General features: G+C 39.9%; 4 protein-coding genes across 6 annotated transcripts in view; 3 read left to right on the top strand and 1 right to left on the bottom strand.

Moving 5' to 3' along the window:
* Positions 1–3,195, top strand: part of LOC146317708 (adenylate cyclase type 1-like) — a 55,320-nt gene extending 52,125 nt beyond the window's left edge. For both annotated transcript variants that reach the window (XM_084732745.1, XM_084732744.1), the window contains exon 20: positions 1,729–3,195. In XM_084732745.1, the coding sequence (XP_084588871.1) occupies positions 1,729–2,148 (420 nt within the window). In that variant the 3' untranslated portion in view covers positions 2,149–3,195. The remainder of the gene's footprint in view (positions 1–1,728) is intronic.
* A 5,176-nt stretch (positions 3,196–8,371) lies between these two features.
* On the top strand, positions 8,372–9,904 carry LOC146317707 (uncharacterized). Its single transcript, XM_084732827.1, has 4 exons — positions 8,372–8,515; positions 8,650–8,994; positions 9,349–9,441; positions 9,539–9,904. Exons 1-4 carry the CDS (start codon positions 8,495–8,497, stop codon positions 9,620–9,622), a joined length of 543 nt encoding a protein of 180 aa, XP_084588953.1. The 5' UTR covers positions 8,372–8,494; the 3' UTR covers positions 9,623–9,904.
* Positions 9,905–12,026: 2,122 nt separating this feature from the next.
* Positions 12,027–13,910, top strand: LOC146317706 (insulin-like growth factor-binding protein 1). The gene is made up of 4 exons (XM_084732053.1): positions 12,027–12,453; positions 12,592–12,731; positions 13,467–13,595; positions 13,727–13,910. Exons 1-4 carry the CDS (start codon positions 12,114–12,116, stop codon positions 13,850–13,852), a joined length of 735 nt encoding a protein of 244 aa, XP_084588179.1. The 5' UTR covers positions 12,027–12,113; the 3' UTR covers positions 13,853–13,910.
* Positions 13,911–17,118: 3,208 nt separating this feature from the next.
* LOC146317705 (insulin-like growth factor-binding protein 3) lies at positions 17,119–23,816 on the bottom strand. 2 transcript variants are annotated; one of them, XM_084731648.1, is made up of 4 exons: positions 23,365–23,816; positions 21,634–21,884; positions 19,746–19,865; positions 17,119–18,079 (listed from the first exon to the last, which is right to left on the bottom strand). In XM_084731648.1, the coding sequence occupies exons 1-4, from the start codon at positions 23,753–23,755 to the stop codon at positions 17,954–17,956; spliced, it is 888 nt and encodes a 295-aa protein (XP_084587774.1). In that variant the 5' UTR covers positions 23,756–23,816; the 3' UTR covers positions 17,119–17,953. The 2 variants fall into 2 exon arrangements, with proteins under 2 accessions (XP_084587774.1, XP_084587775.1); XM_084731649.1 differs by having other exon boundaries at positions 21,634–21,881.
* Between the last annotated feature and the right edge of the window lie 1,078 nt (positions 23,817–24,894).

Raw genomic sequence — 24,894 nt, 5'->3', positions numbered from 1 at the left:
CCGCTGGTCCGGTTTGCCTTTACAAAGGCAAACTGCAACGGTTGAATTGTAAACGTCAATGGAAATGATGTTCCATTGTTGGTCATAGAGTCAGCAGCTAAAAAGAGAAGAAACAGCCTAATTTCTACCTGGATATTATACATCATGGAGCACATCAGATCATAACAATGCAGGCATTTCTCACTTCATTGTGAGTCCAGGTTTGTCTCCTGGTGGTCCACATTTTGGTAGCAAACACACTATTAGTTCACCAGTCACCAAAATAGAAACTATTTTTTAAATGGCACAATGGTACATTCCTGTGATTGGTTCAAGTGTCCACACCACAAATTGATCAAATATCCCTTTGAGGTGGACCAAAGAGGACTACCGGACTAAACACGACTCGTCTGAACGCATCCTAAAAACCATTTCATTATGAACAACGTTTGGCTTAACACTTATAGAAAAAAAAATGGAGTCAAAACCTCTGTTTTAAAGGTGAAATTTATATTACATAAAACCACAAAAACTTTTAACTCTTCATACTACATGTCTAAATAGACCAACAATAGGAGATAAGATTGGCTCACTAGTCAATAATAAAAAAAATCTATTAAAAAGCCTGAAACAAAGTTCTCATTCAGGGATTAAATATTATATAATTTGTAAAAGATAGTCTTTATATGTAGTTAGTAGTTTTTAGTCTTTCTAATGTGGCCTGCAGGAGGCTTTAGCTCGAAGTACTTTTTATAGAAGCAACCAGGACAGTTCTGAACAGACCTTTCTCACTGAAGGTAGCAGCATTGCTCACACCACCAACCTTCTATCTTTGATCACCAAGATGCACTTTGACAATCTCCTCTTTTCTTTGGCATCAGTAGAGGTGCTGAGGCTGAATTTCCCATTTACTGTATCTATTCACCGCTTTATAACAGAGATGGGCAGGACTTCAAGTTTGATGTATTTTGAGGCAATAAACCATGTGAAGCGTTTCACAGAGTGCTGCAGGGATGATGTATTTTTGTACGCCAACCTGGAAGACAGCATCACTCTGGCTCTCTTGACAAAAAGCCAATCGTATTTTTCCATTTGATTTTGGATTAGTGTAGAAGATAAGCTCCGTGGTCTCTGTGTGTGTGTGTGTGTGAATGATACTTTGATATTTTGCTCAGCAAGATAATCTTTATAAATGAACATCACTTTTTTTGATTTTTGAAGCACAAATGCTATCATTAAAACCAACTACACCACGGTTGCATCACCACCACTAATATTTGGCATGATGGCATTCAATGTCCCTGACAACCTCTGCAATCTCATTTAGCCACTTGTTAGCACCTTTTTTAAGACATGTTAAAAGCTTAAAAATTCCCAAGATTCATATTTACTGACATGTTTTATGTTGTTGAACAAAATGTGAAAATCTCTTAAGCTTGTTTTAACCACAGACCTTATTTCAGGCATCTAACCAAAAAACAACTCAAAACACCTGCTGGGATGAGGGAAAAATGGTACAAAGGTGCAAAAATGCTAACTCATTTCCAGGTTAATAAAATTGTGACATTAAATGTAGTTTGAGTTTTAAGTCATTAAAAAAATTTACTACAGAAGAGTAAATGATAATAAAAAAATATACACATTATGTGTTTTATTTTGATATTAGATTGAACCCAAAGAGTGTTTTCCTACAGTAATTTATGTGAATAAATTCACATGTATGTTTCTTTGTTTTTTTTTTTGATACAGGTGACTGAAGAGGTCTATCGCCTACTGAATACTAACTATGACCTGGTGTGCCGTGGCAAAGTCAGCGTGAAGGGTAAAGGTGAGATGCTGACCTACTTCCTGGAGGGGAAAGTTCAGGGCGTGGGCACTGTGACCACTTCTTCAGTGGTGCGTTCCGCCAGCTTGGCACGCCGGATCCACTCCTGTGGCAAGACGAGCGTCCCGACCAATCTGGGCAGCGTCTCCTCCGCTGCCAGCCTCACTGCTTTCGCCAGCATGGGCAGCAACATGCAGATGAACGCCGCCAACAGCAGCAACAGCCAAGCAATATGCCTGCCCTCATCCTGCGTGCCCGCAGTGGGTGAAGAGGACGAGGAGGACATAGAGGTGACGGAGATTGAGATCGAGGCCGTGGCAGCTGTTGCAGACGTGGCAGTGTAGAAAAACAAAACTAAGATTATTAAGTTAAATCTGAATGAAAAAAGGAAAGAAAAGCCTGGTTGGAGGCCTAAAGAAGACAGGGCTGTCCAGGTATTTCCTATAAATCCTGAGCTACTGCTGGTACAACCCAGAATATGCTCATTCAGGATATGAACATCCAGAGAAATGACACGGTGATACGGACAATCATATTTGCTTTTAGGGATTTTTAACTGCTCGCCAGTCAATCAAGACAGATGTGGAGTGAAGAAGAAAGAAACCGGGAATCCTCTTTTAACATCTCTGTACCAGATGATTAGATTTGTGGTGTTCCTGGGTTCCCTCAGATCCAGGTATAACGTGCATCTTTGTTTTATATGTAGTACATATTCCACGTACAAGGGATATGTGCATCGATATCCAGAAAAAGACTGATCATGCTCTTGCTTTTGCACTGTCTTTCTGATTATGCCAAGGATACATTGCATTATTTACAGTGTAAAACGGTGTTGTTTCTTTTTTTTTGGTGTATGTAAGCATGCATGTGTGTATTACCGTGAGTGTGTGTATGCATGTGTGGTTAATTCTGAATTGTAACGAAACAGCACAAAGTACTTTTTTTTATACTCAAAGCTCACTGGATGAAATAGGCTTTTTTTTTAGACATATTTACAGTTAATAGTGCATGACTTTTTAAGAGTTGACAGCCATAGTAACGGTACTCCTGTTGAAAGAAAACCAAAGTATTGAGCTTTCCATAGATCTTTAGTTTTACTGCTTATATTGCCTCAACACACATGAGAGAAGAGAACAAGTTGCAGGAAGTTGGACATCATCAGTAGACTTGAAAAGTGTCTTTTTGAACCCTGGAGAGACGGATTAAGGGTGACTGAATACCTTCTTAAATAGTCAACTGTTTCACAATAGTTTAAAGGGATAGTTCATCTATATTTTTTAAAGTAGGGTTGTAAGAGGTGCTTATCAATACTCAGTGGTACTACAGGAGATGCTGGTCAAAATGCCCCCAGTTTGGAGAAGCATGGAAGCTTAAAAAAACACTTAAAAAAATCTAGTAGTCACAGCCAAATTCAAATCAGATTTTGGCAGTCTGACTATTTGACGATTCTTCTGTTTTTTTTTTTGTTTTTTTTTCGGTTTAGTGCACCACACTGAACTCCTACTTCAACCTACATGTGTATGTTTTACCAGCAAGACTTGATGTGATGTGAAAATATCAAATTTTCACAAAGTCATAGAAAGTAGAAGAGTGCATCCTTCTACAGTTCAGGTATAAAATCAGCTCACCATGGATCCACTCTCCCCAGACTACTGCAGCCGCCACCTGCCCCGCACACTCCGCGCTTGTTCACGCTGTAAATTAAGGATTTATTTCAACATGATTGTTGGAACAATGCAGAGACAAGCCAAGACATTTTTGGTGACTTTTATTTTGTTGACGATGTTAAAATGACTGGTTTTACACTTGGAGTTCAGTTAGTTTGTTTTCTGGTTAAACAAAACATATTGTACTCTTTGCAAAAAAGGTCTCACCACCGTGGCGATCCTCTCCATAACGTTGTCAGACACCTAGAGTAACATCTGGGCGGTGCGCTCCGGTGAAGTGACCTGTGCTCCAAGTGTGCCAGCTAACATAAAACTATATTTATGATTCCTCTTATTTATAATTCTTAATTGAAATATTAAAGCTGTTTTTTTTTTTATTTGTAAGCTTCTATGCTTATGTGACAGCCACCTACTGTAGGTTATACACTGAGTATTTATAAGTACCTCATACAACACCACTTCAAATAGTCCCCTGTCCCTTTAATATAATATGGTGTACACACAGACAGTGGTGGCTTTGACACTGAGAAGGCAGTAAAGGTGTGTAGACCTAAAAAGCAGTTCTGCTGAGTGGTATGTGTGTTGCTACGGAAACTAGTTAATGCCAAAAGTGGACCAGTTACAAACTAGCATCAACATCACATAGAGGACGAGCACACCCTTGCGTATGGTGCAGACATGGTGGACACCCATTAAGGCATTCATTCACATAGAAGAGAGCACATGCATTACATAAGCACATACAATGAACACTTCTACCAATGCACGACTTAGTCCTTTAGCCTTTCAAACACTCCATTTACATTGACACGTTTTCTCGAGGCCACATAAACTTTGGTGCAGTGTCGTCTTTCAGGCATACATCGCCGTGCTCCAGCTTCTTTTCGCTATATATTTAAGCTATGTTTTTAGTTTTTTCCTCAGAAAATATAAGCTTTAGCTCGTCTCTCAGATACAGCCTCAGACACGTGAGGCGCTTCAGATTATCTTTATAGCCTATATCTTTATCATCGTAGGAATTTCACTTGATCTGCAAAAGTGTAAATACATCATGTTTCAAGTTTTTTGCCTTACTCAATAAGCTTACAGTGATTGCAACCTGCCTTTTTAGATATATTCACTTTGATATGCAGATCATACTTTTTGTAAATAGCCAAAAGCTGTAAACTATGTTGTATCTTGTACAGTGTAAAGTTGGGTTATTGAATATTTTGTAATAAAGACGATATTGGTGTATAAAATATCAAATGTATGTCTGTGAATGTGTCAAATGTTTGGCTGCAGTGGCTACAGAGATACAAAACAAGTAGGTATATGGGATTGTGGTTAACGGTGTAAATGAGAATCTTTTTGTTGATTTTTAGGTATGTACAGAAGCCCTGAGAGGCAAGTGAGAAAAAAAGTTGTTTTTTTTTTGGCAGATTATGTTTTTGTCAGTGTGTGTGGAAGGTGGGGGGGCTGTGTGTGATACTCTCAACAGCAGCAAGAGGCTGAGGTGCACCACTACCCCATGTTTTCCTCCGTGTGCATCTAGATAGTGGTGCACCTCAGGCTCTTGTGGCTGTAATGAGAGAATTACAACAACAAAAATGATCCTTCTTTTCTTTTTTGTTTGAGAGGTGAAAGCTTTTTTCACAGGATAAATTTTATAAGGGTTTATTCTTGTGATGCTCATTTTAGCCACGTGAGACTTAAGCACACCATTAGCCCGTCTAAAGAGGAGTAAAAATATTCATGTTTTCTTCGCAATGAGTTTATTGGTGGTGCACTTCAGCCCCTAGTGGCCAGAATGAGTATTACTGCAACAAACACTTCAGAGAATAATCCTTGCCAAAAAAGAAAAAAGAAACATTTTCTGGCAGATACTATTCGCTCCCGGGATGAAACAGCCGATGTGTGTATTTTCACACAGGTATGGCAGAGACAAGTACTAAAGTGTCTGCAGCCAACAATGCTATTTGCACCTGGGGTGTAACTAGCCAATGTGGCTATTTACACCCATATGACGGACAAACCATGGTATTTTTCTAAACCGAACCAAGTAGTTTTGTTACCTAAACGTAACTGCGACTGAACACTGAAAATACTAAAAAAAAAATCTGTAAATAATAACTCAACTAAGTCTAAAAATGTAGTAACACTGATCTAATTTAACACTAGACTATAATCCTACTCTCCCAGAACAGGACTCAAAAGCCACTCTCTTAACCCACTCACCCACTGCAGCCGCTCAATATCATTGAATTTGTTGCTGTTTATCGCCAGACAAAGGGAATCAGGTGTGATTAGGTGAAAAACTGCCATGTGCCTATTCTCACCAGGGTGCAAATAGACACTCTGACAAAAAAAAAAGTGAGGTCAGGATCGTCAGGAAGTGTTGTTGTTGTAATAATCATTTCAGAGGCAGAAATGGATTGACCCTGAAGATAACATGAATGCTTTTAGACTTTTTTTTTTTTTTTTTAAATCACCTATCACCTATTTTCACCAACAATTTAGGTCAGATCAGTAAACAGAATGGATTTTTTGCCTTCAGGGCTTCTGTAGATACGAGCCATGTGAGGATTTTCAATCTGAAATTCAATATTTACACTTTGTCACCCAGGCCTCAAACATAGCATGCAGCGCGGCAAACGATCAGCGGGTGACAAATATAACTTTTTATGGGCAGTTTTCCCTGTTAGTTCCACTCTATAAATTTTCATTTCTCACACCTTCGTTTATGGCTCTTAAAATAACGGCTCTCAGTCTGCGCATCAAAATATGGCAGGCAATGACACATTTATTATGCCAATCAGTGTCCCTCCACAGCCCACAGCCAGATGAATGTCACTATGTCCCACACACAGAGCGGCCGCCAAATTTGTTTTCCCAGCATTGAGTGTAAGATTTGTCTGTAGGGTTCACTCGGTCTAAGAGTTAAGTAAACAAACACCTGGCTGCTCCACCATTTTCAGTTTAATACAGCAGAGGAATTATTTTTTGCTTTGGAATGAAATCCAATAAATTGGTCATCAGTTATTAATACTTTAAGATGAACTGTAATGCTGTGACTTTACAGAAAAAAAAAAAGGTAAGAGCTGCTGTTTTTATCACCACCATGATCAGGTTCCCTGACTCCGATCTGAAGCTGACATTGAGCAATGAAGGGAATCCAAGGTAAATGATGGCTCACAAACAATCCTCCCCCTGGTGTCATCGGGGTTAAACGGGGTCAGTAAATTACATGTATGTTTTGGAATTCATTAATGATTACATTTCTTTAGGTTGCATTTCAACAGCAAAGAAAGTACTTCTGACAATGCTTTATTTTATGGATTTGTAGGTTTATAAAAATGGACAGAACCACGTGTGTAATTTGGCACGAATTTAAAGGAAAATAGAGACAATGTTTTGAGACTATTTTGTGTTTAGTTCATTGATCTTCAAAGTAATTTCCTCCAGAGAACAGCTGAATAAACATTCATTCATTTTTCACTTATGAGCAGAAACTTGAAAGATGACCCGTGGAGTTTTCATGTAAACAAAGAAAAGTTTGTATTCTGTGTTTTTGACCAAAATACATTGTGTTTATTGTTGAGGTCTAACAACCATCATGCAAACAAAGGCAGATTTTTTTTTGGACATATTTGACATTATTGGCACATTCCTAAACTTCTCTGCATGTACTTGCCACCGACTGTCAGTCAATGAAAGTGTGAAAGTGTTGTCAGGATACAAAAATACAAAAAATGGGGAAACACTCATAAAATTGCTCCACAACACTACTACTGGTTAAAAACTCCCCAAGGCAACTCTAATTTTCCTACGTGTTGACATGTCTGCCTGACAAAAAGGCCACAATTTGCATCTGCAGCTGCCAAAGATGACTTACTAACTTTAATAACCAATGTGTAGGATTTAGTGCCATCTAGTGGTGGTTTGCAGATTGCAAACACCTTGCATCTCTCTCCCCTTCCATGCATGCAGGAAAACATAATCTGAGGCTGAAGGCCGTATATGGAGCCAGAGTTCGGTTTATCTGTGGAAAAAGATCTGTGCCCTCTGTAGATATAAACATCTCATTCTAAGGTAACAAAAACACAGCGATTCTTATTTTCAGGTGCTCATGCACAAATTAAAACATGACTATGACTTTAAAATCTCTCTAGGTTACATGGAAACAATTGAAATTAATTTTTCAAGTGTGCCACTCTTTTCTACAATACGTACCAGATTACACTGTTATATCCAGTATTTTTCTTAGATATTATGGGCCCTTAAAAGCATATTGTAGTGCGGGAGTTCCCAAAGTTTTACATGTCAAAGACTCCCACAATAGATGTCTATTAGACCACAGACTCCTAATTTGAGAGGATTTTGTCATAAACAATCACCTCTAAATATTTTTTTTTTATTTTAGGTCTGAAGATAATAAAGTCCTCATAGTCAGTCAATAATTAAACTAGGATTACTATAAATCACAATTAATCAAAACTGTCAAGCCTATTATATCGAACGTTGGACCCCCAGCAACCTACTCAAGGACCCCTGTTGGTTCCAGTCTGAAAACCACCACTCTAGAGATTGAGTTAAAATGGGAAAAATCGAAGCAACAGAGGTCTAGATATCCTGACCTTTTCTAAGATGGGACGGGGTCCAACAATCTCAGATGTCAACACTGGAGTTTGTTTTTTCTTTATTTATGTTGGAAATCTCTGCCGACCCAGAAAACATATTATATAACTTTTTTTCACAACCTGAGCACTACCTCCGACTGAACCGAACTTCAAAATGAGTGTTTCTTTAAAATAAAGTGATGCCATGCTTTTAAAAATAAAAAGTAAGCAGATGTTTATGACATCGCTCTGAGCTGTTTTTATAGAGCCTTTGACTCAGGCTGCACGTCTGTATTTTTCACTTCATGCATGTAAAAGGACACCTGTCTGTAGTTAAGCTTCCACACCTGATTTAAATAATCAACTAATGAAAACCTGAAACTGCAGGACTGTTTCACATCACAGGAGCTCAGTCATCCAGACAAATGGACACTCTGCAGCAACATGTAAGTTTTAATATACAGTTTTTTGCTCAAGCAGACTGTCTTTATATATGAAGTAAATTGCATAACTACAGTCCAAAGTTCATCGTTAAAGTTTTCTGTATGTAAAAATTACATGAATGTAAATGATGGAACAGAAGCTACAACTGGAGACCATCCAGGAAGAGACAGAGCTGGAAGAGGAGGAGGAGGATTTTCAAACTCTAATAGGTGTGGAGACAAAGAAAGCAATGGCAGAGGAAGAGAGCGAAGACGATGCTGATCTGCTCAGGGTCATGAGGCCGAGGCGACTGTCTCGTTCCCGCAGCAAAGGGAGTTTTCCTCAGATGAAATCGACCAACGTTCAGCAGGAGGACATGGAGAATTTCTCTGTTTGCAGGTCACATGCTGTGGATTTAAGTGATGGAGGTACGACAGAACCACCGGAACAGACAAGGTTAGGAGACAGGAAGACGTCCAGAAGTGATGAGCTGAGAATTAAGGTAAGTATTTTGACACCATTTCCATTAAAATCAAATATCTGACCACACACACAGAAGCCCATTTCTGCCAGTGAGAGGAATTTATCACAAAATACTGACTTTGTATTTCAAAATTCAAAAAATAATGACTTACTACAAAATGATGACTTAGTGACTTAAAATAATGACTTTTGCAAAATAGTGACTCAGTATCTCAATGTAATGTCTTAGTATAAGCAAGTCATTATCTTGAGAGAGTTTCTCATTATTTTGAGGATCTCGGTGACTTGAAGGATGTTTTTTTTTAATATCACATTGGTGGAAACTGGCTTCCATTCAACTCAAAAAAAAGAGGTGATGCTGTTTTATTTTAAGGTCTCAAAGATCAGATGGCAAAAACACACACTGCCTAAACCGGCAGTGGAGAAGGAGACAGACAGGAGGAATTGCGAGGAGGTGCCTCTGGTTGTGAGTGCTCATTTTAAGACAAGTTTTTATTTTTTACTTTTAACAAGTCAGATTATAATGTAGTTTGTTTTTTTTTTTCCACCAACATCCTTTCAAGGTGGAGGAGCCTCTTCCAAAGTGGCTGGTGGACCTGATGGTCAACATCGAGGAGGCAAAAACTCACCAGCTGCTGGTTGAATAACACCCTTTTACGGGCCTCACAAGGTGAACGAGAAACAGGCACGTAAACCGATGACCTCGCTGGTGAACACTGAATGTAGAGCAAACTCATCATGGCTATCATGCCATACAAAGGGTTGGCACTACTGGAGAGTAAAGTTCATGTGTAATGTGTGCAAGTTTATGTTCTTTTTTTTTTTTTTATCAGTGAATAAACAAACATTAAAAAAAATCAGAAAAAGTACAGTAACACGGCTGCTGATGAAAACTTTTGTTCTGTTAGTGTCAATATATTTTTGTTGTTAGTTTTTTTGTAATATTCAATAAATAATAAATTTTTGGCGCATGTGTCTCTGTTGACCTCCTCATACACCAGACATGAATGCAACTATTGAATCAGACCTTTGTCTATTAGTATAGGCCTGCTAAACCCTTTAACCTTTTTACAAGTCGGTGTTCTTTGATTTAAATGCCAGTGTGCAGCATCGTCTGAGAGGCCAAAGCTCTCCCAGTCAGACATGTACACAGTCTCACACACACACACACACACACACACACACACACACACACACACACACACACACACACACACACACACACACAGACAGAGGGTGGTGGTTTATTTGACTTAAAAAAGCACAAGAGGGACGAGGTTATCGTTTAGGTGGTCGGTGGACAATCTGTTTAGGATTATTGAAATAAAATTTCCAATTAATGAAATGCAAAAAACAGTTTGGAATACTGGAGGGGTGAAAGTAGGATATAACAACAATAATATTAAACCTTAGAAATATGTTGTGACTATGCAACACAGACTTGATGTCTGTCTCATCTAGTATATAACTAAAAACAAATAAAAAGAGAGACCAGAGGCATGTCTATATGCATGTCTGTTAACGAGCCCTTTCTGTGTCTGTTCTGTTAGATATTCAATGAGAAACAGAATGTTTTTTCTATACAGTCTGTTGTCTGGTGGTGAAAGAAGTACTCACATTGAAAGAAGGAATAATTGCAAAAAAAACAAGTGAAAGTGAAAGTAAAGTAACAGCAAATGTGAAAGTACTGGCCCCAGTTAGTACAGAAAATTATGTTACAGGATTATTTTTACTGACACTTTTGCAGTAAGTTGTATTTTTATGCATTAGTTGGTCAAAGGGAGGCAATTTAAATCTCTTTATATACTACTGGTATTTTAGCCCATACAAAGGCATTGTATTTTAGGAGTTTTCTCGATGGTTTTGCGTGCAGTGTACCACAAATTAACGGTGGTGTGGTGGTTAGCACTTCCACCACATGGTGTGGGTTTGAATCCCGGTTTGCGCGGGTCAATGACTCAGCAGTTCTCGGTGTCACCAAGAAGATACACACTGAAGCATGAAAGCCCATTTCTGCCAGAGTGATGAAATGAGTTTCTGTGAGTCATTATAACGAGAAACTTTGTCCAAATCATGAGATAGTATCTTAAAATAACAATTTACTTATTTAAAAATAATGAGTTAGTATTTCAATATATTAAGATAATATTAGAAACTTTCTCATTTGTCATTATTTTGTGATACTAAGTCATTATTTAGATAAAGTTTCTCATTATTTGCTTGCTAATTGTCAATAATAAAATAAATACTGTATTTACTATACTTATATTCCTGTTTACTTTATTGGCCTTTCCTTGTTGAAGCATTATAACAAGGCATGTTTTTTTAGTTAAGCTCTCTGTCTAAAAACAAACAAACAAAGACCTTACAAAATGAAAGCTTGGGGTCATACAGAGTACACAGCATGACTCACGTTGTGTGTATCACACAGTCAACCTATCTGACATGTGCCATACATATAGTTATGAAAAATACTACACCAAAGAAACAACCAATTACTATTCTTCAGACAAACATGTTGTGATTCTTGCAGAGCAATCCATAATATTAGGGTTATGCAATGCTAAAGGGGAATGATCCTGTTTATCTGTCTGCCTGATAAGAGGAACCTTCACCAAGAAAACTAAAGGGCCAAATAGCGTGAAAACAGTGTCAAAGCATCATTACTTCTCTAAATAACAACAATCACTGTTAACAGTTTCTGTAATCAGCAGCCATGATCTCATAGACTGGATTATACATTACTCCTTTTTGTGGATCATTACTACTGTATTGATACATTTCTCCAAACAGCATATATTCATGTCACTGTTGTCATAACCTCAAAGGTAAAGACAGAGATCAGTAATTTGGTCGTCCGAAAAACAGGGTTGTTTTGATGTACAATCACTTCCAAAGTCAATATTGACGACAGACCTTGTGAACCTGGGTTTACGCACGTCAAGCAAGGTCATCCACCGTTACAGCAGCTTTTGTCAAAAAGTATTTTATATGTGTGTCAATCATTAACGCCTTCTGGAGGCCAGATCTCCATATAAATACTGCTGCTTCAGCGAAATCACTTTAGAAGGAAAAGTACAGTCAAGTACAGTTTGCAGAATTCAAGGAGAAGAATAAACATTTATCTGAAGTCTGGAGATGCCTGGATTATATGAGAAGTTGATATTGGTGGCAGCGGTGTCATCTGTGGCTGTGGTGAGGTCATCCCCTGTGGTGGGGCCGGAGCCAATCCGCTGTGCCCCCTGCACTCAGGAGAAACTCAACGACTGTCCTGCCATCCCGGCAGGGTGCCAGCAGGTGCTGAGGGAGCCCGGCTGTGGCTGCTGCATGACCTGCGCTCTGGAGAAAGGAGCGTCCTGCGGGGTTCACACGGCCCATTGCGGCGAGGGTCTCCGCTGCACCCCCAGGCCTGGCGAGGCCCGGCCGCTCCACGCTCTGACCAGAGGACAGGGGGTCTGCACTGAAGATCTGGGCCAAGGTAGTCAAAAAGCTTCTGTTCACTGTTCACATTTGCTACATTTAAGATGTTGAAATGTGACTTCAAAGCAACACAAGACACATTAAAAGCAATATTACAGTATAATTTAGTCATTATTTTTTTCTGAAACTTGTACAGAGGAAACTGACGTGACTGACCACGGCTCTCTGCAGGACTTGCTGGGTCTCAACATTCCTGTTGATCACCATGACACTGCTGAAGGCCAGGAGAGCATCAAGGCCAAACTCAATGCCATCCGCAACAAACTGGTGCAACAGGTGAGGGAAAAGAGAAATAAACCTAATTAAAGGAACATTTCACCCCTAAATCAAGAATAGATATTTTTCCTCTTACCTGTAGTGACTTTTTCCATCTAGATTTTTTTTTTTTTTTTGTGGTGTGAGTTACAGTGTTTTGGAGATAAGAAAAGTCTGTCCTCTCACTAATAAAATGAAACTATATAGCAGGCAGCTTATGGTGCTCAAAGCACCAAAATATACATTCAAATCCCTGTTGTGAGCAGTTTCTTGTGGGAACTAATTTCAGTCTATGGTAGAATCTACTGGAACCACTTTCTTTCTACTTGAAAGAAAATAGTTCCTACACGAAACTGCTCACAACAAGCTCTGTATATTGCCTTTGTTGATTCTTCAAATGTACTTTTTGCACCACAAGTCAAGTGCCTTCTAGCTCTGTTACACTGGAGCAAAGGCAAACACCTCTATGGCTGATATATGTTCAAAACTTGACAACTCACACTAAAATAGATGGATAAATAGCACTACAAGCAAGAGGAAACATATGTCCTACTATTTTGGAGTGAATTATCCCCTTTAGAAGATGATTCAAAGTAATTTGGCTTCCTTCCACTAGAGGGAGCACTTGGTTTTGAGCAGCTGTGGACTTTTGCAGAGATAACTAGGATTATAAAAGTCATTTTTTATTAAATGTATGGTGTATTTGTTTATATGTGGGTGTAATTCTCAATGATTTTCTCTCTTTTTTTCCCACAGGGTCCCTGTCACATTGAACTGCACGCAGCACTGGACATGATCACCAGCTCTCAGCAGAAACTGGGAGAGAAGTTCACCACTTTCTACCTCCCCAACTGTGACAAGCACGGTTTCTACAAGTCCAAGCAGGTGAGAATTTTAGGATTTCACAAAATATGAAATTCATTCCTTCATTCCTACCTGCTGAAAGGGACTAATCTCTAAGCTACTACTGTGTGATTTATTTATGTGGTTTTCCATCATCTCTGTTTCTCCTTCAGTGTGAGTCATCTCTGGTTGGACCGCCGGCTCGCTGCTGGTGTGTCTCTTCCTGGAATGGGAAGAAGATCCCAGGATCCAGCGACCTGCTTGGTGACTCAGAGTGTCACCAAGAAGTTACTCACTGAAGGATGGACTCATAAACACACTCACACACACACACACACACACACACACACACACACACACAAACACATCTGGAAGCCCATTTCCACCACTGTCATGAAAAACTTCCTGTAAGTGATTAACATGAGAAACTTTGTAAAGAAGTATCGGGGAAATGATGAGCTAGTATCACAAAATAGTGAGAAACCTCCTAATTTCTTATTATTTTGAGACACAAAAGTCATTATTTTGAAAGTTTCTCATTATTTGATATAATAAGCCATTATTTCAAGATACTATGCCATTATTTTGAGATAATAAGTCATTATTTCAAGGTGCTAAGTCATTATTTTTTCATTTGGACAGGTGTTTTTTACCCACCACTTTCACGGAAATTGGCTTCCATACATACATACTGTATGTACACAAGCAAACTCATTTCATGACTTCAAATCAGGAAATGGTGTAAACACCTGATGAACTGACTTCCTTTCACAAAAACACACTCATTCACACAAAATGCAACATCCTATTCCAGAGGGGGAAATTTCCTCTCATTTTATTTACATGATGTATGTATCAAGACTTTTATTTATTCGGTGCTTGTATATTCTTACTAGCATTAACCATTTGTCATTTTTAGATTTTTTATATGTTTGCCTATTTTTTGCGATTGTAAATAGGGCAACACTGTATACATTTGTGTTTCTGACTAAATAACTCCATTGCTCAAAAACCACAGTTCCACAGCTCTGCCAAAGCCCTCTTCAGGATCAGTCTTTTTTTTCTAATTCATTCAAAACTGGAGCTGCGCACGGCACGAAACAACACAGCCGCTCATTCATTCAACATGTTGACATTGTCTGAATGTATCTCCATTGGCGTTTCCTCAATGGGTATTGGGGGAAATACTTAAAGTGCCGCAAGTATGTGCACGGTGGCCAAGCACAAACATATCAGGACTCATCCAAGCCACCGTGAGGTTTGGGACGGCTTCTTCTGCATTTGTCTACCTCTACTCGTCTCTGCAGGTCCACAGGTTTAGCAGAGGATTGCTGAGGGCTCTTCTCAGCTACACCTCTCACACACAGGGGAGTTTTTTTGACCTATTCTTGCTTATATTCATGTATTTATTATGATTTGACTTGAGCGTTTGCTGCTGAACTTATGTGCAGTGGACCAAATTGTTTGTAAATGCTATTTGCCAGGAATGCTGCTATTCCATTATTGGTTTTGTTGAAAAAAATGTACATATTCTTCCAATTCTATGGATGTGAATCCAATTAAAATTTATATTTCAACATGATGGGGTCATGTTTAAGTGTGTTCTTCTGTTGAGAAAACAAGTGCAAAGGCAAAATATAGATGTATGTTCCTGCATGCATCCATGAGTGCAAGCATTCACACACACACACACACACACACACACACACACACACACACACACACACACACACACACACACACACACATTACCACACTCGACTTCCATGGCTAAAGTATAAGTAGTGGGACTAAGTCACAGCAGTGGAAAAAGAAACACTGCCAAATCCAGTGACGCCGGCCACAAGATTTTATGACAAAGTCAAATGACAAGTTCACGAGTTATTAAAGGGGCGTGGCTTAAGTTTAGGCTAACCTTCACCAATGAAAAATGAACTCTGTTGGGTCCCGTGATAATTCCCACAAGTGTCTGCAGGGTTGTAACTCACGAGTGCCTTATTGATGAATGTTGATTATTTTCTTGATTAATAAATTAGTTTTTTGGTCCATGGAATGTCAGGAAATGGCAAGAAATGTTGCTAATTTTTTCTCAAGCCAAATACGATGTATGATAATAATAAATAATAATAATAATAATAATAATAATAATAATAATAATAATAATAATAATAATAATAATAACAATAATATGATAATTATTTCATTATCATTTACAACATTTTACCTAGTATTTTAATTTAACATTTACATGTGTTGTATTTAAGTTTCTTCTTCATGTCCCTCGTGTCTAAGAGCTCATTAGTTCCTACCTGTCATTGTTTAGGGGGGGACAGGTATGAGTGTGGTCCCATGTGTGCAACAGATTTGTTTACCGTGTTGTGAACCTCAAACAGTGAAGTTGCGTGTCCTGAGCTGTCAGGCCGTTTTAGTGAAGATTAAGTTCACAAAGAGAAGTTGTAGCAATTTATTATGAAGAAAGAGGCAGAGGTGTTTTTTCTTCGTCTTTGGAATAATTTGTCGAGGAATTCAACTGGTTTACACCCGCCGAGAATTATTGGACAGCGGCTGGCTGCGGCCTACAGGTGCTCTCTGTGCATTTATTTCAGTTTTACATGAACTTACATGGAATTTTATGGACAGTTTCCAAAGTCGCTGCGGTCATTAATGGATGATGTCGAGTCCCTCACTGATGATGACGACGCGTCCAACAAAAGAAGGTAAGCATCAACAAGCGTCTTGAACTCTGCATCCTGTTGGTTCTTTAGATGTTTACTTGTATCGAGCGGCTGCTTTTCGTGACGTGGTATCTGGTGTGGGGTATTGGAGTAGTTTATTGAGTACGAATACGTGATCGTATCGTATGGTATCGGTGCATCCCCAGTAGCGATGCTTGGTTAACATATCCAGGCAACGACAAAGTAGCTTACAGGTAGATGCTAGTCGTTGCTGCCCTCTGGTGTTTACAAGTATTAATATCTTCTCTTAGTGATGATGGGTGCAATTGGACACAAATAATAGAACTGACTAAAGTAATATGCTTAAACTAAAATAATATAGCTACATTAAAGTTATATAATTAAACTAAACTATGATTGACTGAGGGAGCGACCAATGGAGCCTCTGGTTGCAGCCATAGACTGTATATAGAAATGGACAACATGAGGACTCCCTAAAAGTGAAGTTAAAGCATTTCAATCGCTCCCTGGTGGCGGGCTGCAGTACAAGTCATAAATCCTGCCTCCCCAATGTTAATAAATAGGAAATGGGCCAAACTAAAACATCAAAGTACATGTCACATATTTTTCCCCTAAAGATGGATTGTCATTTTAGATACTTCTTTTCATTCTGATGTTTGTTTAAGTGTTCATTTTTGGTTTCGTTTGGTTTTGATTAGTTATTTCATGCTGTAGGAACAGGGTATCATGCCACTGCACATGCCATGGTGGCACTCTATATTCAGATATTTTGGCTTCAGTTTTGTACAGTGGGAGAAAGTGGAGACGTGTGTCATCCATCTTTAATTTATGTCAGTGGTTGCAGCTAACAAATGAAAATGCATGACCTATACAATTTTATACTGCCTTTATTAAGTAAAAATAGACCTCTGAGGGTTGCATTGTACATGCAAACAGCGTATTTACTCAAACCAAGGCAAGTGATGAATATGATCACTGGCTACACAGAGATCAGAGATAATGGTTTGTGGCCTTTATCCCAAAAAATTCAGCTTATGCAAAGTGACAACAAAACAGTAACAACCACAGTACAGATGAAAGGAAATGTCCTCTCTTTCTGTGGCTTGAGATCCAGCATAAAAAACTTTATAGTGTTTGAGCTGCACAGTCCCGTAGTCTGACTCCCAAGGAGCAGGAAGCAACCAGAAAAAAAAATGGAATTCATAGTAAGGCACAGCATGCTTACTCTGAAAGACATGTTCATTCATATATACATACATTTTTGTCTTTATAACAAATCACAAGCATACAAATTACGATTACACATGTGCAATGCCACTTAATTGTGCGTAAATGAAGAGCACTCCAATCAAAGTTTGTGACAAGTATAAATGTCTTTGTGTTTTTTGATCAGAACAAGGCTTCTGAAGTGTATCCTCTTCTCAAAAGTTGTCCTTGTTGGGTCGCAGACAAACAGCTTATGAATCCATTTATCACAGAAAAATTCAGTTTGTGTCTGGAGTGTTTCTTCCTCCTGGTACTCCTCCTCTGTTCCCTTTGCTCTGCCTCAGAAAAGGTCCCACAGGCAACAGATAGAAATAGCAAACATCCATATATCGGCTGAGCCATCTCTTGACCTCTCTCCCAATATCCTCAGTGTCTCCATTTGTTTACAATTCTTCTCGCACTCACTCCCACCCTCCCTCCCTCCGTCCTGCTTCGCTCCTATTGGCTCTCGGAGTTGTAGTACTGGGCGTCTCCTCGCTCCTTCCCATCAAAACCTGGCAGAGGCTGCCCGTATTTGTCCACACACCAACAGAAGCCTCGCTTTCTGCCTTTGGATGGACGGCACTGAAAGAAAGTGAAGGAAAGGGACAAGGTGAAGGGAGGGAAGGGGGGAGGAAGCAGCTAAATGTGCAAATCCAGATGAATATGCAGCATTATGGGTAACAAGCCACTTTACTCAATGAAGTAGAACAGCAATAGTTAAGAGGCATTAATGGTCAGATTGTGCTGAGTAGACGCAGCCTTGGTTATCCAACACGCTGTGGTATTTTGAGCTGCTTTTATGGTCTACCTCCTGTTACACACACATATAGAGACCTTTAAGGTAAACAGAAACCTGGTAAAATATTTGCTTAGTCCCGTTTGTGAACAACTGAGAACCAAGATCTATTTTCAGAAGCTGGTGGCCAGTACGAATCATCTGTTGCTGATTATACCCCACAGCTCTAAATTATGGGTACTACAAATGACTTACAGAGTCTGTGGAGCTACCCAAGGGCTGTTATTTTACTGCCAATTTTACTAAAGGTCAACCTCCACTCTAGTAAAACATGCAGCCATTCATTTCAAGGGCTAAAGTTGCTGTGCTGCAGCTCCACAGAGGATTCAGAGCTGATCAGGAAGGAAGACATCCTGATTTAGTTCAATATTTCAGCTGGGTCTGACAGAGCGGCTGATTGGAGCTGAAGCTGTTGTCAGACCAGTGTTGCATATGAAGTATGCAACAGAAGTTGCATTTTCAATTTTAAAAACTCATATTTTCACTAGCTGCAAGACAAAAGTATCACTTTTTTTTTCAAACTTCACACTTTTAGGCATACTTTACTGCAAAAAAGTGCTCATGCTTCCAGCATTAAATCTGTCTGGGGTAGATGTTTTTTTCTCTAGAAAGACATTTACTGTTATTAAGTGCTGTAATAAGAGATGTTTTTGCTTAAAATCACGCAAACGTCCAAATTAAACTGACCAATGAGAAATGTGCGCCACTCCTTCAGTGCCTCAGGGCTCGGCGCGGTACACTAGCTCCATTCTACATAAACAAAGACAATGAGCCTGGCGTTGTGAGGTTGGTTATGAGATGATTGCAGGTCAAGGCGAACACTTCCATTAGGCAGGAGGGACTGCTGTGTTATAAGAAAAACTGCCTCGGTGATGCAGTGGCGCGGGAGCCCTAAGTGCCTCCATATGAATGCGTCAGAACCACTCATTTATTACAACCCGATCGTGGGTGAACCATGTGAGCGTGGGGATGGCTGCAGCTCTATTTCTGTGCATGCTTCTCAAAAGTCCAGCAATTATGGGGGGAGCGCATCGGGTGCCGGTGGCCACCTTGACGTCTGTCTCCCTGGGAGGGTTCCCGTTAAACGGCCATCGTCCCAGCCGTCAGCCCCACTGGGGTTTGGCCCCTGTGGTTGCTGTCTCCAGAGCCATTGGCTAGGGTCTACCTCACTGGTGTGGTGGTGCAATGATGAGGCTCTAATAACTACCAATGAATACAGGAGGACAGCTACAAATCTGTAATTGGGCTTCAGGAGACCTAAAGTTTGAGTCACTCGACTTCAGCACTGAATCTTTGTTAATCCAGCATGTAAAAAAGGAAATGCGGGTTTCCTTTTTACAACCTTTCAAAGATGCAAACAAGTTTTTATCAAGTAGACGTTTAATGTATCATGAGTTTGATGCATTATTCTGTATTTTAGCATAGAATCAATATCAAATGCTTTTGTTTTACCTGTTTTTTCTTATAGAAGCCCTTCTTGTCACAGTTTGGTATGCGGAAACCTCTGGGGTTGAGAATGTCTGTAATCTTGAGGCTGCTGAGAATGCTCTCAATCTCTCTCCGACAGGGACCCTATGAGGGAACACATGAGCAGTTACTGTATGTTCTCCAATACTTACACATCTTCAGCTCAAACTTCGAGAAATCTGAGCTCAGCTGATGCCATTAGCCAGAGGTGGGACCAAGTTATTGTTTTGCAAATCACATGTCTCATGTCCCAAGTCAAGATTGACAAGTCCCAAGTGCTAAACTTTGAGTTTCGAGTCCTTACTTAGTTGTTGTTGTCTTGTTACTTAGCTGTTAAGCTAATGTTAGCTAAGCATTATCTTGCTATGTTAAATAATATAATAATATAAAGTCTAACATTTCTACATTGAAATGTCTAAACATGCCAGACACATGTTATATATGTTGTTGAGTTGTGTACCTGCATTATTCCAAACTTTTCCAACAATCATCAAACCAATAAGATCTGTAATTTATTCACAGTAGCATTGTATTTCCTGCCAGCTGCTTGTTGCTATAACTTCATGTCAGACAGATTTTCAATGGCATTGGAGGTTGTTTAACAAAGAAAACAACTCCCATGATCTCACACTACTTCATGTCATCAAACTGCATCTTTTGTTAGCAGCATGTTATGTGGTAATATTAGCCTCAACTTGTTGTTCTTTGGGCAACTTAGGAAGTTGTTTTAGTCATCAAACAAAAATTATCTTTGATAGAATTTTTTTTCCAGCTAGTGTCTGGTAACGTAACATTAGTTCTTTATGGTTCTGTCTTGATTCGATTCAAAACAAAGAAGATCTGGGGATTTTAGGAAATTAAGTGTCGACTTGCTGAGAATGGAGATAGTCAACTCTCATTTTTTACTTTTCTAATAGCATTTTTTCTAAATTATTGGCTACTTTTTAAATCTTTGGAACGGTGGGAAGGTCTCAGATATTTTCAAAATATGTCAAAATGCTAAAACCCTTTGTTAAGGAGTCCCAAATCACTTGATGCTGCAATGCCCCTTAGATCTGTGTGAACATGTGAACAACTCATTTTGAGTGCAGGAAGCAAGCCTTTTTTGATTTCGTCAAGTTGAGTCTCAAGTCATCAAATTTGAGACTCAAGTTCAAGTCATGTGATTTGAGTCCTCACCTCTGCTATGAGCACATGCTATCTCATTCTGCAGTGTGATTATTGACCTGAATTCTCTTTCTAATAAAGACGTTAACAAAGCTGACTCACACTGCATCACACACTGCTCTGCAGTAATACCTGAACAATGGTGGCTGCGATATGAAAGCAGTAACGGATGAGAAATTAATTCATCTGTCCAACTTGTAGTGGCTTAACAGTTTGGCAAAGCTGCTTAGAACTCTTACACTTTACACAAAGGGTGGGGGATAAAGTGAATTCAAAGAGCTCAAAGAAGGAGCCAAAAGGCTTGTCCTCAAGTCCAAGTACTCCAGTCACTAATCAAAGCAGCCAGTCAAAGCCCATTACGAGTGTGTGCTCACTTCTCTGGCCAAAGAGAAGATCAAAATAGCAGCAGGGCTTCCCAACAGGCACTCACATAGGCCAATCCATCATTCATTGGCTCCCAGTACACCCGGCACGCGGACGCCTTGTGGCCAAACAACCGCCTGACCCAGGTCAGCCGCAGGGCCATCGTACCCGCTTGCTGCCATGCCATTCTACTGCTCACGATGCCTGCCAACCGTCAGCACCGCTACCCAAAACATTTCATCACCCGCAGGGGCAGAAAAACACCAAAACACAGAGGAAGAGGAGAAAAACATTCCTCCAGTATGCTCCGAAGACAGAAAAATATTGGTTGTGTGGTACTTACATACTCAGGCTCCTGTTTGGTCTCTAGAGAGAAGTTTTGTTGGTCTGTGATGAGTGGTCCCGGCAGTTCCTCCATTTTAAAGCTCTGGGTTCTCTTCTGCTGCTCGCGTCGGAGGACTTCGGACTTGGCGGAGGGGAAGAAGGGGTGAAGCGGAGGTCTCAGGGGTCCCGTGGGTCTGTGCGTGCTGTACGAGGTCTGAAGGCCTGAGCCGGTGGAATTCCTCTCTTCATCCTGAGTCTCAATATTGTCTGCTGAAGTTTGAGAACAACATGAATTATTCACAAAAAAGTACACTAGGATATGGGAATCTTCCAAGTAAACACACAATATGTCAGTTCTGCCACTAGGGGTCTCTCTCACATTAAAGTAATAACGAAACACCTAGTTTGATGACGTTGCTGAAAATCTGATATGACTCAGACAAAAATCATGTGAGAAGGTTGTATTTAAGTTTTATTCAAGTTTCCTTTAGTCACATGTGGTGGCTTCCTTCCTCACTCTCTGATGTATCCAGTGTATCTAGCAAAGAGCTAGCAAGAGCTTGCAGGAAACACACTGTTACCACTGATTAATTTCAGATTTTTCTGTTTTTGAATATTGTTGGAAGTATTTTAGATAATGTAAATACACAGCTCAACAAAATATACAACTTGCCTAGCATTTTTAGACATTTTAATGCAGAAATGCTACCTATTATAGCTTAAAGGAAATATTTTTAAGGTTAAACATATGGCTCTCTTTTAGCAAGCTGGAGGTCACTGTTATGGTCACAAGTGATCCATTTTTCAGAAGCATTTCCTGAGATGATATATATCTTTCCGTTTTGGCAGGAAATTAACAGAAATTTGCGAGCTGACCAACTACCACTTGATTCCACCACTTTTTAAACTGAACCTGTGTAGCCCCTTACCTTTAAGAGTGCAGCACAAGCTTAAACCATCTTAGGTAGGATCAAATAACCTCAAAATCTACATTTAGTCTTTGCTGATGCACTCAGGCAGATTCAGGTGTATTGGCAAGAATGTGGCGATACATTAAGTATCACGATACAGGGTTTGCGATTTTTTTTATCTAATTTTAGGAAAACTGACATATTATAAACAAGCACTACTACAGGCATACATACTGATTTTTAAGTTTACTTTTTGATGCAATCAGAACAGTGAACATACATAACAACTCTGCTATCTAGCAGCTGAACCAGAATCAATAGTCTCACCTCTAAGTACCAACACTTGAGCTTGAGCTACAAAAGGGAACAAACTCCCTGATATTGAGTTGCACCTCACTTTTGCACCATCAAATTGTAACCGGCTCCACGCTATATTCACCCTGCTGGTTCAGAGAATCATCCACCTTCTCTTTTTAAACGAATGAAGACAATGTATTAGGGGAAATCTATCTATCTATCTATCTATCTATCTATCTATCTGTCCAGTGACTGTGGCTTTCAGCTGAATTAAGAGTTGATCATAACTTGTAAACAGACCTTGCATCACAATAGAAACATCTTCCCAAATTTGACCTAATAAATTATCTTACTATTCATTTATAAGATACATCTGTCTCTGTTTACAGGTTTGTAGATCCAATGAGGGTAACAGATAAACGTCTCTACATCTGCTGCACATTAATATAACTATACAGCGTTTTTTAAGATATTCTTGGACCGTAATAAACGGTTGCAAAGTATCCAAAGTGCGCCCCAGAAAAGGTGCGGGCTTGACTTACCTGGCAGTTCATTGACTGGAGGTGTCGGTCTGGCTGCGACTCGTTTATTAGTAGCGTTTGCACAGATCCCCCGTCCCTCCAGCAGCGCCTGCAGAGGTTTGGTCTCTCCGGGCTGATGCTGACAGCTCAGTCCGGAGCCACATCTCCCGGTGTACACGCCGCACGGCTGGCCGAAGCTCAGCGCGCAGGTCATGCAGCAGCCGCAGCCCGGCTCCCGGACCCTCTCGGCGCAGTCCTTGGGTAGAGGTTTGCACAAAAGCCGCGCTCCAACGTCACATGGCTCGCATTTGATAACCGGTCCGACCGCACCTGACCTCCGGGTGAACGATGCCAGGACGAAAGTCATGCAAAGTGCGCGGAAACAGGAGTCCATGGTGGCGTCTGAGAGCATTTAAGAGAGGAAGAAGAGCACTGTCCTGTCCTACTGTGGTGACTTTACACTGGGCAGTAACTTCTCTCTCATTCACATAAAGCCACCGGACAAAACATCTCAATATATAGACCCCAGTGACTGTAGTCACACCCCCGAATAGCTTGTGGTCTACTGATGAATTGCCTCGACTCCGTTATTCCTTTAAAAGCATCAGAGCTGCAAGATCCCAGACCAGCAGAATAACATGTACGGAATGTCTCTTTAAGATTGATTTCAAATAATATAATTTAAAAAAAAAGCTTTTTACTTTAGTTGATGGATTCAGTTTAAGTTATAATATTCTGAACACATTACAAGATTAAATGCAGTTGTCAGTGTATAGACGCCTTAAAGGAAAAAAAAAAAAATCATGTTATCCAAGAGAAACACCGAAATGTCCTTTATGTGTATCAGCTCTCAGTTTGCCCACAAACAGGAGCAGGTCCAAGCATCTGCCATGCGCACATTCATTCATAGGGGGCGCCAATAGTGTGTGTGTGCGAGAGTGTGTGTACATGTGTGTCAGGCAGTCTCTTTGATGCAGCTCTAATTTTTCAATGATTTGGTGACACTTGCAGTGAACTGAACAGGCTTAAATGGCTGCATCTGCTGTATGCGTGTGTGTGTATTTTTTTTTTGCTCCTGTGGTTGTGTGTGTTTAGTGCTTTTGTGCACAAGTGTGTTTATGTACAAGAGTGCGTATCCACTGATCTGCTGCACAAGAAGCTGCTGCACATGACCCGGCGTGACCTTAAGCGCATAAACTGTGACCAGTCCAAGCATAATATGATTAATTCAAGTTTGGATACAGTAAAAGACATAACAGTGCATCTCTACAACAGACAATATGTTACAGAATGGATGAAAATCGGTGGTGGAATGTAATTAAGTGCATTTATGCAAACACTGTTTTGTGGCATATGTATTTTCAGAAGTAAATATTGATTTGTTTTGCCCCGCTTAATAGCTACAGACTTTTTTCACAGCAGCTGTTTTCACACGAAATAGTAGAATACAGGTGTTACCATACTAATTCAGGTCAAACAGAGTCAGGCTGCTGCTGCTGTGCATGTTGGTTCACTGGAAAGGCTCTCCTACACTAAATGGAACAGGACCTC

This window comes from Lutjanus erythropterus, chromosome 12 (assembly GCF_056507025.1).
Source record: "Lutjanus erythropterus isolate fLutEry1 chromosome 12, fLutEry1.hap2, whole genome shotgun sequence".
NCBI lineage: Eukaryota > Metazoa > Chordata > Actinopteri > Lutjaniformes > Lutjanidae > Lutjanus > Lutjanus erythropterus.
Note: the sequence above shows the minus strand (reverse complement) of the source record. Positions and strands in the feature narration are given on the sequence as shown.

What these genes read in the sequence shown, in the direction of transcription:
- LOC146317705 (XM_084731648.1), bottom strand. Translation starts at nt 23,755, where the DNA reads ATGCTCTCAGACGCCACCATGGACTCCTGTTTCCGCGCACTTTGCATG. An exon ending in TCCAGTCAATGAACTGCCAG is followed by an intron (nt 21,885 to 23,364) that starts GTAAGTCAAGCC and finishes CTCAAACTTCAG; the next exon opens with CAGACAATATTGAGACTCAG. An exon ending in GCTTCTATAAGAAAAAACAG is followed by an intron (nt 18,080 to 19,745) that starts GTAAAACAAAAG and finishes ACTTTCTTTCAG; the next exon opens with TGCCGTCCATCCAAAGGCAG.
- LOC146317706 (XM_084732053.1), top strand. Translation starts at nt 12,114, where the DNA reads ATGCCTGGATTATATGAGAAGTTGATATTGGTGGCAGCGGTGTCATCT. An exon ending in CACTGAAGATCTGGGCCAAG is followed by an intron (nt 12,454 to 12,591) that starts GTAGTCAAAAAG and finishes AAACTTGTACAG; the next exon opens with AGGAAACTGACGTGACTGAC. An exon ending in GCAACAAACTGGTGCAACAG is followed by an intron (nt 12,732 to 13,466) that starts GTGAGGGAAAAG and finishes TTTTTCCCACAG; the next exon opens with GGTCCCTGTCACATTGAACT.
- LOC146317707 (XM_084732827.1), top strand. Translation starts at nt 8,495, where the DNA reads ATGGACACTCTGCAGCAACAT. An exon ending in TGGACACTCTGCAGCAACAT is followed by an intron (nt 8,516 to 8,649) that starts GTAAGTTTTAAT and finishes ATGATGGAACAG; the next exon opens with AAGCTACAACTGGAGACCAT. An exon ending in GTGATGAGCTGAGAATTAAG is followed by an intron (nt 8,995 to 9,348) that starts GTAAGTATTTTG and finishes TTTTATTTTAAG; the next exon opens with GTCTCAAAGATCAGATGGCA.